Source organism: Ranitomeya imitator, chromosome 3 (assembly GCF_032444005.1).
Source record: "Ranitomeya imitator isolate aRanImi1 chromosome 3, aRanImi1.pri, whole genome shotgun sequence".
NCBI classification, from domain to species: Eukaryota; Metazoa; Chordata; class Amphibia; order Anura; family Dendrobatidae; genus Ranitomeya; species Ranitomeya imitator.
The window spans coordinates 843,537,084-843,551,415 of NC_091284.1; the positions used below are offsets into that span (position 1 = coordinate 843,537,084).

Genomic DNA, 14,332 nt, shown 5'->3' on the forward strand with positions numbered 1-14,332 from the left:
AAGACAATACGACGTCTCCAGGAACAAGCAATGGGCGGCCATTAATCGGGGAGCAGTGTTTATGGTATAGTAGGGTGGTGGCCCGTCAATCATCCTGTGGTGGTAGTAGTCTGTTTCCTTAGAGCCTATGGTGGTGGTAGTAGTCTGTTTCCTTAGAGCCTATGGTGGTGGTAGTAGTCGGTTTTCTTAGAGCCTATGGTGGTGGTAGTAGTCGGTTTTCTTAGAGCCTATGGTGGTGGTAGTAGTCGGTTTTCTTAGAGCCTATGGTGGTGGTAGTAGTCGGTTTTCTTAGAGCCTATGGTGGTGGTAGTACATTGTCTTTAAAAGGTAATGTCTGAGTTCTTATCAGTATTTATTGGCCCCGTGAGGGGTCTATCTCGGGGCCCCTCTAGAGGACAGCACACAATTGGACAGGAGGGTCCCTGGTGGCTTCTCCCTCCCTCTGTCCTGCTCTGACAGGTCTCTGCCGATACACGCCCACATGGTGAGACCTGTCTGTCACTGGCAGAGGGCGGGAGAAGCCGCTGGGGACCTACCTGTCCCACTGTCTATCTCTGATGCACTGTCCAACCTCACACATACCAGGCTGAGATAAAAGTATGTGCCCCCCACATCCACCTCTGGATGTTACACATCAGGGAGCCAGGAGCAGAGGTTATACATCAAAGGTGAGAGGTGGGGGTTATACATCGGGGGGTGAGGGGCAGAGGTTATACATCGGGGGGTGAGGGGCAGTGGTTATACATCGGGGGGTGAGGGGCAGAGGTTATACATCAGGTAGCGAGTAGCGGAGGTTATACATCAGGTAGCGAGTAGCGGAGGTTATACATCAAAGGTGAGAGGTGGAGGTTATACATCAAAGGTGAGAGGTTGGGGTTATACATCAAAGGTGAGAGGTGGGGGTTATACATCAGGGGTGAGGGACGGAGGTTATACATCGGGGGGTGAGGGGCAGAGGTTATACATCAGGGGTGAGGGGCAGAGGTTATACATCAGGGGTGAGGGGCAGAGGTTATACATCAGGGGTGAGGGGCAGAGGTTATACATCAGGGGTGAGGGGCGGAGGTTATACATCGGGGGGTGAGGGGCGGAGGTTATACATCGGGGGGTGAGGGGCGGAGGTTATACATCGGGGGGTGAGGGGCAGAGGTTATACATCAGGAGTGAGGGGCGGAGGTTATACATCGGGGGGTGAGGGGCAGAGGTTATACATCGGGGGGGTGAGGGGCGGAGGTTATACATCAGGGGTGAGGGGCAGAGGTTATACATCAGGAGTGAGGGGCAGAGGTTATACATCAGGGGTGAGGGGCGGAGGTTATACATCGGGGGGTGAGGGGCAGAGGTTATACATCAGGGGTGAGGGGCAGAGGTTATACATCGGGGCTGAGGGGCGGAGGTTATACATCAGGGGTGAGGGGCAGAGGTTATACATCGGGGGGTGAGGGGCAGAGGTTATATATCGGGGCTGAGGGGCAGAGGTTATACATCGGGGGGTGAGGGGCAGAGGTTATATATCGGGGCTGAGGGGCAGAGGTTATACATCGGGGCTGAGGGGCAGAGGTTATACATCAGGGGTGAGGGGCGGAGGTTATACATCAGGGGTGAGGGGCAGAGGTTATACATCGGGGCTGAGGGGCGGAGGTTATACATCGGGGCTGAGGGGCAGAGGTTATACATCAGGGGTGAGGGGCGGAGGTTATACATCAGGGGTGAGGGGCAGAGGTTATACATCGGGGCTGAGGGGCAGAGGTTATACATCGGGGCTGAGGGGCGGAGGTTATACATCGGGGCTGAGGGGCGGAGGTTATACATCAGGGGTGAGGGGCAGAGGTTATATATCGGGGCTGAGGGGCAGAGGTTATACATCGGGGCTGAGGGGCAGAGGTTATACATCAGGAGTGAGGGGCTGTGGTTATTCATTAGGGGATGTGGGGCAGAAGTTATACATTGGGGGTGAGGGGTGTAGGTTATACTTCAGGGGTGAGGGGCTGAGGTTATACACGGGGGGGCTGAGGATTGGATGTTATACATCAAGGGGTGAGGGGTGGAGGTTATACATCGGGTGAGGGGCGGCAGAAGTTATACATTGGGGTGTTGAGAGGCGGAGGTTATACATCGGGGGTGAGGGGCGGAGTTTATTCATCGAGGATGAGGGGCGGAGGTTATACATGGGGGATGAGGGGCGGAGATTATATATCGGGGCATAAGGGATGGAGGTTGTTCATTAGAGGGTGGGGGGCGTAGGTTATACATCAGTGGGTTAGGAGCAGAGGTTATATATCGGTGGGTTAGGGGCGGAGATTACACACCGCAGGGTGAGGGGCGGAGGTTATACATCGGGGTGAGGGGTGGAGGTTATTTATCGGGGGTGAGGGGCTGAGTTTCTAGATGGGTGGGTATGGGGTGGAGGTTATACATCAGTGTGTTAGGGGCAGAGGTTGTAGATCGGGGGATGAAGGCCGGATGTTATACATCGGGGGGTGAAGGGCGGAGGCTATACATCGGATTAAGGGCGGAGGTTATACAACGGTGGGTTAGAAGCAGAAGTTGTACATCGGGGGATGAGGGGCGGTGTTTATACATCGGGGGATGAGGGGCGGAGGTTATACATCAGTGGGTTAGGAGCAGAGGTTATACATCGGTGGGTTAGGGGCGGAGGTTACACACCGCAGGGTGAGGGTCAGAGGTTATACATCAGGGGGTGAGGGGTGGAGGTTATTTATCGGGGTGAGGGGCTGAGTTTCTAGATGGGTGGGTATGGGGTGGAGGTTATACATCGGTGTGTTAGGGGCGGAGGTTATACATCGGGGGATGAAGGGCGGAGGTTATACATTGGTGGGTGAGGGGTGGATATTATACATCAGGGGTGAGGGGCGGAGGCTATGCATCGGTGTATTAGGGGTGGAGGTTATACACCGGTGGGTGAGGGGTGGAGGTTAGACATCAGGGGTGAGGGGCGGAGGTTATACATCGGGGGATGAAGGGCAGAGGTTATACATTGGTGGGTGAGGGGTGGATGTTATACATTAGGGGTGAGGGAAGGAGGCTATGTATCGGTGTATTAGGGGTGGAGGTTATACATTGGTGGGTGAGGGGTGGATGTTATACATCAGGGGTGAGGGGCGGAGGCTATGTATCGGTGTATTAGGGGTGGAGGTTATACATTGGTGGGTGAGGGGTGGATGTTATACATCAGGGGTGAGGGGTGGAGGCTATGTATCGGTGTATTAGGGGTGGAGGTTACACACCGGTGGGTGAAGGGTGGAGGTTAGACATCAGGGGTGAGGGGCGGAGGTTATACATTGGTGGGTGAGGGGTGGAGGTTAGACATCAGGGGTGAGGGGCGGAGGCTATGCATCGGTGTATTAGGGGTGGAGGTTACACACCGGTGGGTGAGGGGTGGATGTTATACATCAGGGGTGAGGGGCGGAGTCTATGTATCGGTGTATTAGGGGTGGAGGTTACACATCGGTGGGTGAGGGGTGGAGGTTAGACATCAGGGGTGAGGGGTGGAGGTTATACATCGGTGTATTAGGGGTGGAGGTTACACACCGGTGGGTGAGGGGCGGAGGTTATACATCGGTGTGTTAGGGGCGGAGGTTACACATCGGTGGGTGAGGGGTGGAGGTTAGACATCAGGGGTGAGGGGCGGAGTCTATGCATCGGTGTATTAGGGGTGGAGGTTATACATTGGTGGGTGAGGGGTGGAGGTTAGACATCAGGGGTGAGGGGTGGAGGTTAGACATCGGTGTATTAGGGGTGGAGGTTACACACCGGTGGGTGAGGGTTGGATGTTATACATCAGGGGTGAGGGGTGGAGGTTATACATCGGTGTATTAGGGGTGGAGGTTATACATTGGTGGGTGAGGGGTGGATGTTATACATCAGGGGTGAGGGGTGGAGGCTATGTATCGGTGTATTAGGGGTGGAGGCTATGTATCGGTGTATTAGGGGTGGAGGTTACACACCGGTGGGTGAGGGGTGGAGGTTATACATCAGGGGTGAGGGGCGGAGTCTATGCATCGGTGTATTAGGGGTGGAGGTTACACATCGGTGGGTGAGGGGTGGAGGTTAGACATCAGGGGTGAGGGGCGGAGGCTATGTATCGGTGTATTAGGGGTGGAGGTTACACACCGGTGGGTGAGGGGTGGATGTTATACATCAGGGGTGAGGGGTGGAGGTTACACATCGGTGTATTAGGGGCGGAGGTTACACACCGGTGGGTGAGGGGTGGAGGTTAGACATCAGGGGTGAGGGGCGGAGGCTATGCATCGGTGTATTAGTGGTGGAGGTTACACATCGGTGGGTGAGGGGTGGATGTTATACATCAGGGGTGAGGGGCGGAGGCTATGCATCGGTGTATTAGGGGTGGAGGTTACACACCGGTGGGTGAGGGGTGGAGGTTAGACATCAGGGGTGAGGGGCGGAGGCTATGCATCGGTGTATTAGGGGTGGAGGTTACACAACGGTGGGTGAGGGGTGGAGGTTAGACATCAGGGGTGAGGGGTGGAGGTTATACATCGGTGTGTTAGGGGCGGAGGTTACACACCGGTGGGTGAGGGGTGGAGGTTAGACATCAGGGGTGAGGGGCGGAGGCTATGCATCGGTGTATTAGGGGTGGAGGTTACACATCGGTGGGTGAGGGGTGGATGTTATACATCAGGGGTGAGGGGCGGAGGTTATACATCGGTGTATTAGGGGTGGAGGTTACACACCGGTGGGTGAGGGGTGGATGTTATACATCAGGGGTGAGGGGCGGAGGCTATGCATCGGTGTATTAGGGGTGGAGGTTACACAACGGTGGGTGAGGGGTGGAGGTTAGACATCAGGGGTGAGGGGTGGAGGTTATACATCGGTGTGTTAGGGGCGGAGGTTACACACCGGTGGGTGAGGGGTGGATGTTAGACATCAGGGGTGAGGGGCGGAGGTTATACATCGGTGTATTAGGGGTGGAGGTTACACATCGGTGGGTGAGGGGTGGAGGTTAGACATCAGGGGTGAGGGGCGGAGTCTATGCATCGGTGTATTAGGGGTGGAGGTTACACATCGGTGGGTGAGGGGTGGATGTTATACATCAGGGGTGAGGGGTGGAGGTTATACATCGGTGTGTTAGGGGTGGAGGTTACACATCGGTGGGTGAGGGGTGGATGTTAGACATCAGGGGTGAGGGGCGGAGGTTACACATCGGTGTATTAGGGGCGGAGGTTACACACCGGTGGGTGAGGGGTGGAGGTTATACATCGGTGTATTAGGGGCGGAGGTTACACACCGGTGGGTGAGGGGTGGAGGTTAGACATCAGGGGTGAGGGGCGGAGGCTATGCATCGGTGTATTAGGGGTGGAGGTTACACTCCGGTGGGTGAGGGGCTGAGGTTATACATCGGAGGTGAGGGTCGGTGGTTGTACACTGGGAGGAACGGGGCTTCACAATGTTTAGGTGATGCACTCCCTTTGTAACCTGATGGTGATGGTTTACATTTTGGGGATCTGATGGAGGAGGAAGGGTACCTATGGTCTGTAACTCTCTCTCGCTCTTGTAGGAACCCTCTTGGTGGCCCGTTCTCTGTCTTCCCGGGCCGGCTCTGTTCTGCATCTTGAGGTGGGAGCGCAGGATGGTGGTGGGGTCAGATCTGATGTGAACGCCAGGGTAAATATCAGCCTCTTAGTGAGCTCAGCCCACACCCCGATATTCCTTCAGCCTCAATACGACTTTATGGTGCCAGAAGATACTCCACCGGGGATTATGGTGGGCAGTGTGAAGGCCAGCAACCCCCCAGGTATGTTCTGCACTGCACCGGACCACTCTGTCACTGAATGTCTGGTCCGATATCGGTCATGGTTTCCTGATCCCGGTTGAGGGTGTATAGTAACTGTGATCTTTTCTTCTAGGTGCACTTGGGGTAATCCTCTACTCCTTGGCATATGGAGACCCCCATGAACTTTTATCCCTGGACCCTCATTCTGGAATATTGTCCATACGCCGGCAGTTGGATCGGGAGCAGGACACTGAGCTTCTCTTGGAGGTTCAGGCCCGCAGTGGGTCTCCCCCGGCCTACACCCGGGCGCGTGTAACCCTGCGAATCACTGATGTGAATGATAATCCCCCCACGTTCTTGTCGTCCTCACACACCCTGAGAATCCAGGGGTCCACACCCACTGACTCCATCATTTTCACCGCTAAGGCACTAGACCCTGATATAGGAGCCAATGGTCATGTTCATTACCAGCTGGTTTCTCAGGGGCCCTTCAGCATTGACGGTTCGGGACAGATCCAGGTCACCGGGGCCCTGACCCAGGAGAGTTACGAGCTCCGTGTGCTGGCGCTTGATGCTGGCTTTCCACAGCTTTCCTCAGAGTTAGAGATCACTGTCCTTGTCATGGAGCAGGACTCGGAGCCAGCGTGTGGAGCATCTGATTATCGTGTGGAGGTCCGGGAAGGAAGCCCCCCGATGAGTAGGCTATTACAGGTTCAGGCGTTGCTCCCTGGTGGGAAAGAGAACCCCTTACGTTACCGGCTGAGAACAGATGCAGATGCAGTAGGATTTAGTGTGGAACCGGACACGGGATGGTTGTATGTCCGTGGGGCACTGGATAGGGAAAGCAGAGAGTTGTATGTTCTGGCAGTTCTGGCATCGGGGGGTTCAGGCAGCCGCACTGCTACATGCACCGTACGTGTCCGAGTCACTGATGAGAATGACAATGCTCCACGGCTGAGCGAGGAAAGGTACTTCATGAGCATCTCCGAGAACCGACCACCTGGAGAGGTCGTGGGAAGAGTCAGCGCCAGCGACCGAGACGCAGGACAGAATGGACGTGTTACATACAGAATGCCCACACAAGAAAGCGACTTTACCATACACCCACACACAGGTAAGACCGCGGCATCACCGTACATCCAACACCGGACCCCAGCATGACTGTACATCCACACACGTAAGACCCCGGCATCACCGTACATCCAACACCGGGCCCCAGCATCACCGTACATCCACACACAGGTAAGACCCCGGCATCACCGTACATCCAACACCGGACCCCAGCATCACTACATCCACACACGTAAGACCCCGGCATCACCGTACATCCAACACCGGGCCCCAGCATCACCGTACATCCACACACACGTAAGACCCCGGCATCACCGTACATCCAATACCGGGCCCCAGCATCACCGTACATCCACACACAGGTAAGACCCCGGCATCACCGTACATCCAACACCGGACCCCAGCATCACTGTACATCCACAAACGTAAGACCCCGGCATCACCGTACATCCAACACCGGGCCCCAGCATCACCGTACATCCACACACGTAAGACCCCGGCATCACCGTACATCCAACACCGGGCCCCAGCATCACCGTACATCCACACACACGTAAGACCCCGGCATCACCGTACATCCAATACCGGGCCCCAGCATCACCGTACATCCACACACAGGTAAGACCCCGGCATCACCGTACATCCAACACCGGACCCCAGCATCACTGTACATCCACACACAGGTAAGACCCCAGCATCACCGTACATCCACACATGTAAGACCCCAACATCACCGTACATCCAACACCGGATCCCAGCATCACCGTACACCCACACACAGGTAAGACCCCGGCATCACCGTACATCCAACACCGGGCCCTAGCATCACCATACACCCACACACAGGTAAGACCCCGGCATCACCGTACATCCAACACCGGACCCCAGCATGACTGTACATCCACACACGTAAGACCCCGGCATCACCGTACATCCAACACCGGGCCCCAGCATCACCGTACACCCACACACAGGTAAGACCCCGGCATCACCGTACATCCAACACTGGACCCCAGCATGACTGTACATCCACACACGTAAGACCCCGGCATCACCGTACATCCAACACTGGGCCCCAGCATCACCGTACACCCACACACAGGTAAGACCCCGGCATCACCGTACATCCAACACCGGACCCCAGCATCACTGTACATCCACACACGTAAGACCCCAGCATCACCATACATCCAACACCGGACCCCAGCATCACCGTACACCCACACACAGGTAAGACCCCGGCATCACCGTACATCCAACACCGGGCCCCAGCATCACCATACATCCACACACAGGTAAGACCCCGGCATCACCGTACATCCAACACCGGGCCCCAGCATCACCGTACACCCACACACAGGTAATTCCCCGGCATCACCGTACATCCAACACCGGGCCCCAGCATCACCGTACATCCACACATGTAAGACCCCAACATCACCGTACATCCAACACCGAACCCCAGCATCACCGTACATCCACACAGGTAAGACCCCGGCATCACTGTACATTCACACCCAGGTAAGACCCCGGCATCACCGTACATCCACACGCAGGTAAGACCCCGGCATCACCATACACCCACACACAGGTAAGACCCCGGCATCACCGTACATCCACACACAGGTAACACCCCGGCATTACCGTACATCCACACACAGGTAACACCCCAGCATCACCGTACATCCACACACAGGATCCCAGCACCACCGTACATCTACATACATGGGACCCCTGCACCACCATACATCCACACACGGGACCCCAGCACCACCATACATCCACACACGGAACCCCAGCACCACCATACATCCACACACGGAACCCCACATCACTGTACATCCACATACATGGGACCCCAGCACCACCGTACACCCACACACGGAACCCCTGCACCACCATACATCCACATACATGGGACCCCTGCACCACCATACATCCACACACGGGACCCCAGCACCACCATCCACACACGGGACCCCAGCACCACCATTCATCCACATATAGGAGCCCAGCACCACCATACATCCACATACACGGAACCCCTGCACCACCATACATCCACATACATGGGACCCCTGCACCACCATACATCCACACACGGAACCCCAGCACCACCATCCACACACGGGACCCCAGCACCACCATTCATCCACATATAGGAGCCCAGCACCACCATACATCCACATACACGGAACCCCAGCACCACCATACATCCACACACGGGACCCCAGCGGCACCATACATCCACACACGGTTCCCCAGCACCACCATACATCCACACCCGGAATCCCAGCACCACCATACATCCACACACGGGACCCCAGCACCACCATACATCCACACACGGGACCCCAGCACCACCATACATCCACACACGGGACCCCAGCACCACCATACATCCACACATAGGAGCCCAGCACCACCATACATCCACACACGGGACCCCAGCACCACCATACATCCACACACGGGACCCCAGCACCACCATACATCCACACACGGGACCCCAGCACCACCATACATCCACACATAGGACCCCAGCACCACCATACATCCACACACGGAACCCCAGCACCACCATACATCCACACACGGGACCCCAGCACCACCATACATCGACATACAAGGGGCCCCTGCACCACCATATATCCACACACAGGACCCCAGCACCACCATACATCCACATATTGAACCCCAGCACCACAATACATCCACATACAAGGGACCCCTGCACCACCATACAGCGCCTCCCAGTGATCTCTGTGTGTGATGTGAGTGTGTACATGGGGTCCCCTCTCTTGTCTTTCTCTGTAGGGGAGTTGTCGGTAAGGCGGAGTTTGGATCGGGAGCTCCAGGCCACATATCAGCTGCTGGTCATAGCCCAGGATGGCGGGGCACCTCCGCGCAGTGTTACTGGCACCATCCATGTCTCTGTCCTGGATGAAAATGACAACCGTCCAGTGTTCCTGCACCCCGGTCCTGGGAGGGAGACAACAGTGCAGGTAGTGAAGAGGAATCCGCCTTCTCCACCGCCTTCTCCTTTCCTTCACCTTGTCTGTCCTGTCCACCTTCTCTAGCTCCTTCCTCTTCTTCCGGTCCACAGCTATTCTTCATGTTGTTATGTCTCTTCTCCTGCAGGTCATGGAAGGAAAACTCTCAGGGGCATTTGTGACGTCCATCGCGGCCAAAGATGCAGATGAAGGAGAGAATGGGACAGTGGTCTACAGTCTGTCAGGTACAACCGCGTACAGAAGACGTCAGCACAAAGACAGCACAGGGTCTCACCGAGAGCACCAGGGAATGGGGGGAGTGTTGTGGAAATGACGGAGGATGCAAGACTATGACGGAGGATGCAAGACTAAGACCGAGGATGCAAGACTATGACCGAGGATACAAGACTATGACCGAGGATGCCATGCTATGACCGAGGATGCAAGACTAAGACCGAGGATGCAAGACTATGACCGAGGATACAAGACTATGACCGAGGATACAAGACTATGACTGAGGATACAAGACTATGACCGAGGATACAAGACTATGACTGAGGATACAAGACTATGACTGAGGATACAAGACTATGACCGAGGATACAAGACTATGACCAAGGATACAAGACTATGACCGAGGATACGAGACTATGACCGAGGATACAAGACTATGACCGAGGATACAAGACTATGACTGAGGATACAAGACTATGACCGAGGATACAAGACTATGACCAAGGATACAAGACTATGACCGAGGATACAAGACTATGACCGAGGATACAAGACTATGACCGAGGATACAAGACTATGACCGAGGATACAAGACTATGACCAAGGATACAAGACTATGACCGAGGATACAAGACTATGACCGAGGATGCAAGACTATGACCGAGGATACAAGACTATGACCGAGGATGCCATGCTATGACTGAGGATACAAGACTATGACCGAGGATACAAGACTATGACCGAGGATACAAGACTATGACCGAGGATACAAGACTATGACCGAGGATACAAGACTATGACGGAGGATGCAAGACTATGACCGAGGATACAACACTATGACCGAGGATGCAAGACTGAGGACCGTATGGAAGACTGTCAGCTACTAGCTCCATGCTGACCGATAGATCAACAGTGATCTGATGGTGTGTGATTGAAAAGTGACTGATACCATGATGATTAATGATGCTGGGGTGATGGATGGGTGATTGATGATGTTGGGTGTGATGGATGGGTGATTGATGATGTTTGGTGTGATGGATGGATGATTGATGATGTTGGGTGTGATGGATGGGTGATTGATGATGTTTGGTGTGATGGATGGGTGATTGATGATGTTTGGTGTGATGGATGGGTGATTGATGATGTTGGGTGTGATGGATGGGTGATTGATGATGTTGGGTGTGATAGGTGATTGATGATGTTGGGTGTGATGGATGGATGGGTGATTGATGATGTTGGGTGTGATGGATGGATGGGTGATTGATGTTGGGGTGATGGATGGGTGATTGATGATGTTGGGTGTGATGGATGGGTGATTGATGATGTTGGGTGTGATGGATGGCTTATTGATGATGTTGGGTGTGATGGATGGGTGATTGATGATGTTGGGTGTGATGGATGGGCGATTGTTGATGTTGGGTATGATGGATGGGTGATTGATGTTGGGGTGATGGATGGGTGATTGATGATGTTTGGTGTGATAGATGGGTGATTGATGATGTTTGGTGTGATGGATGGGTGATTGATGATGTTGGGTGTGATGGATGGCTTATTGATGATGTTGGGTGTGATGGATGGGTGATTGATGTTGGGGTGATGGATGTGTGATAGATGATGTTGGGTGTGATGGATGGGTGATTGATGCTGTTGGGTGTCATGGATGGCTTATTGATGATGTTAGGTGTGATGGATGGGTGATTGATGATGTTGGGTGTGATGGATGGGTGATTGTTGATGTTGGGTGTGATGGATGGGTGATTGATGATGTTGGGTGTGATTGATGGGTGATTGATGCTGTTGGGTGTGATGGATGGCTTATTGATGATGTTGGGTGTGATGGATGGGTGATTGATGATGTTGGGTGTGATGGATGGGGGATTGTTGATGTTGGGTGTGAAGGATGGGTGATTGATCTTGGGGTGATGGATGGGTGATTGATGATGTTGGGTGTGATGGATGGGTGATTGATGATGTTGGGTGTGATGGATGGGTGATTGATGTTGGGGTGATGGATGGGTGATGGATGATGTTGGGTGTGATGGGTGGGTGATTGATGATGGTAGGTGTGATAGATAGGTGATTGATGATGTTGGATGTTATGAATGGGTGATTGATGTTGGGGTGATGGATGGGTGATTGATGATGTTTGGTGTGATAGATGGGCGATTGATGATGTTGGGTGTGATGGATGGGTGATTGTTGATGTTGGGTGTGATGGATGGGTGATTGTTGATGTTGGGTATGATGGATGGGTGATTGATGTTGGGGTGATGGATGGGTGATTGATGATGTTTGGTGTGATAGATGGGTGATGGATGATGTTGGGTGTGATGGGTGGGTGATTGATGATGGTAGGTGTGATAGATAGGTGATTGATGATGTTGGATGTTATGAATGGGTGATTGATGATGTTTGGTGTGATAGATGGGTGATTGATGATGTTGGGTGTGATGGATGGGTGATTGTTGATGTTGGGTGTGATGGATGGGTGATTGTTGATGTTGGGTATGATGGATGGGTGATTGATGTTGGGGTGATGGATGGGTGATTGATGATGGTAGGTGTGATAGATGGGTGATGGATGATGTTGGGTGTTATGAATGGGTGATGTTGCAGATGACTGATAACATGATATTGATACATGTGATGGGTGACTGATGACATGCTGTGTGTGATTGATGAGTGATTGATGATGATGTGGATGATTCTTGGCATTGTGATCAGAGCCATTCTGATGTGCGTGCACATCTCCATGGTGCAGGATCTATGTAGACGTGTAGCAGGCAGTTATATAAGGACATGGATGATATGAAGTCTTCATGGTGCCATGTCCATGGCAGAACTACAACTAGAGTCAGACATCTTGTTAATATCCCGACCTTTTGTTGCCACTTTCTTGGCTTACAGGACATGCACCCTTCAGGCACGACCACCTCCAATATGCCCAGCTCTCCCCAGTATTTAGGGTGGTGACTTTAATGGAATAAATGCCATTTCCCTGTGTTAGGGGTCTGCTGCGTGTAATTGGTATCACATCTTGGCAGGTTCATGGGCAGAGCGGTTTACCCTGCACCCACACACCGGAGAGCTGCGTACGGCGGCCCCTATACATCATGCTGAGCGATCCCTCTACACAGTGACCATCCTGGCCCGGGATTCTGGATCTTCCCCCAAGAGTGCAGAGGCCTCCCTCCGCATACAGGTACTGTCTGTATACAGAGAGGTCTGTCCATTACTCGAAAGGTCCAGTGTGCGCATCATATGCATATATTGTATTTCACAGGTTCTACCGTCCTCCAGATACCCAGCCAAGCCGAACCCCGGGGCACTGGTCCTTACACCAATGGAGGGATTACCCCCAGGGTCACTTCTGGGTACTGTTTCTTCTAAGACTTCTCATGGCTCAGCCATCTACACGCTCCAGGATGACACCAATGGGACTTTTATGGTGGATGGAAGGACTGGTAACATCTTCCTGGTGAAAGACCTAGACTTTGAGTCTCAGTCCCGGTACAGTCTGAGGGTGAGTATAGAGGAGGCGAGAGAAGTCACTGGCGTGTACTTACCTCCTCAAGTAGTGCAAGTTGAGATTGAAGTCCAGGACAGAAATGATCATTCTCCAGTGTTTCCTGAGGACCCGCTGACATTAGTGGTGGCTGAGGACGCTCAAGTGGGTTCTTCTGCCTTCACTTTCGAGGCTCTGGACCGGGATGGACCAGGACCAAACAGTCAGGTCCAATATTCCTTGCTACGTCAGGAGCCAGAGCTGGCAGACCGCATATTTCACCTGAATGCAGAGACTGGTGTAATGAGTATAGCTCACCCGCTGGATCGGGAAAAAGTGTCTTCATATCTGCTGACGGTGGAGGCACGAGACTGTGCCCTAAATGCCAGCCAACGTCTTTCCACCTCTGTGACTGCCAGAGTTTTCCTTAGTGATCGCAACGATAACTCACCTCGTTTTATCACACCCTCCACCATATGGTTGTCAGAGGACCTTCCTGTGGGATCTACTGCCCTCTATCTGGTGGCACAAGACCCGGACCTGGGAGAAAATGGGCGGATCAGTTATCAACTCACTGGGGGCAATGAAGAGGGCAGATTCCAGATACATCCGAGCACAGGTAAGACCCAGGTCATTGACATCATGAAAAGGCAGCGGTTGTGTACAGGGACAGGGTACAAGACATAAGGAAGTCTGCAGTTCTGTACAGTGTCAGGGTACAAGACATAGGGAAGGCTGCGTCTGTGTACAGTGTCAGGGTACAAGACATAGGGA

General features: G+C 53.5%; 1 protein-coding gene across 1 annotated transcript in view; it reads left to right on the forward strand.

Moving 5' to 3' along the window:
* The window catches only part of DCHS1 (dachsous cadherin-related 1), a 163,998-nt gene that overhangs the window by 81,063 nt on the left and 68,603 nt on the right, over positions 1–14,332 (forward strand). Inside the window, exons 5-10 of the mRNA XM_069759610.1 lie at positions 5,540–5,776; positions 5,889–6,869; positions 9,644–9,831; positions 9,968–10,064; positions 13,098–13,255; positions 13,337–14,177. Of these exons, the coding sequence (XP_069615711.1) occupies positions 5,540–5,776; positions 5,889–6,869; positions 9,644–9,831; positions 9,968–10,064; positions 13,098–13,255; positions 13,337–14,177 (2,502 nt within the window). The remainder of the gene's footprint in view (positions 1–5,539; positions 5,777–5,888; positions 6,870–9,643; positions 9,832–9,967; positions 10,065–13,097; positions 13,256–13,336; positions 14,178–14,332) is intronic.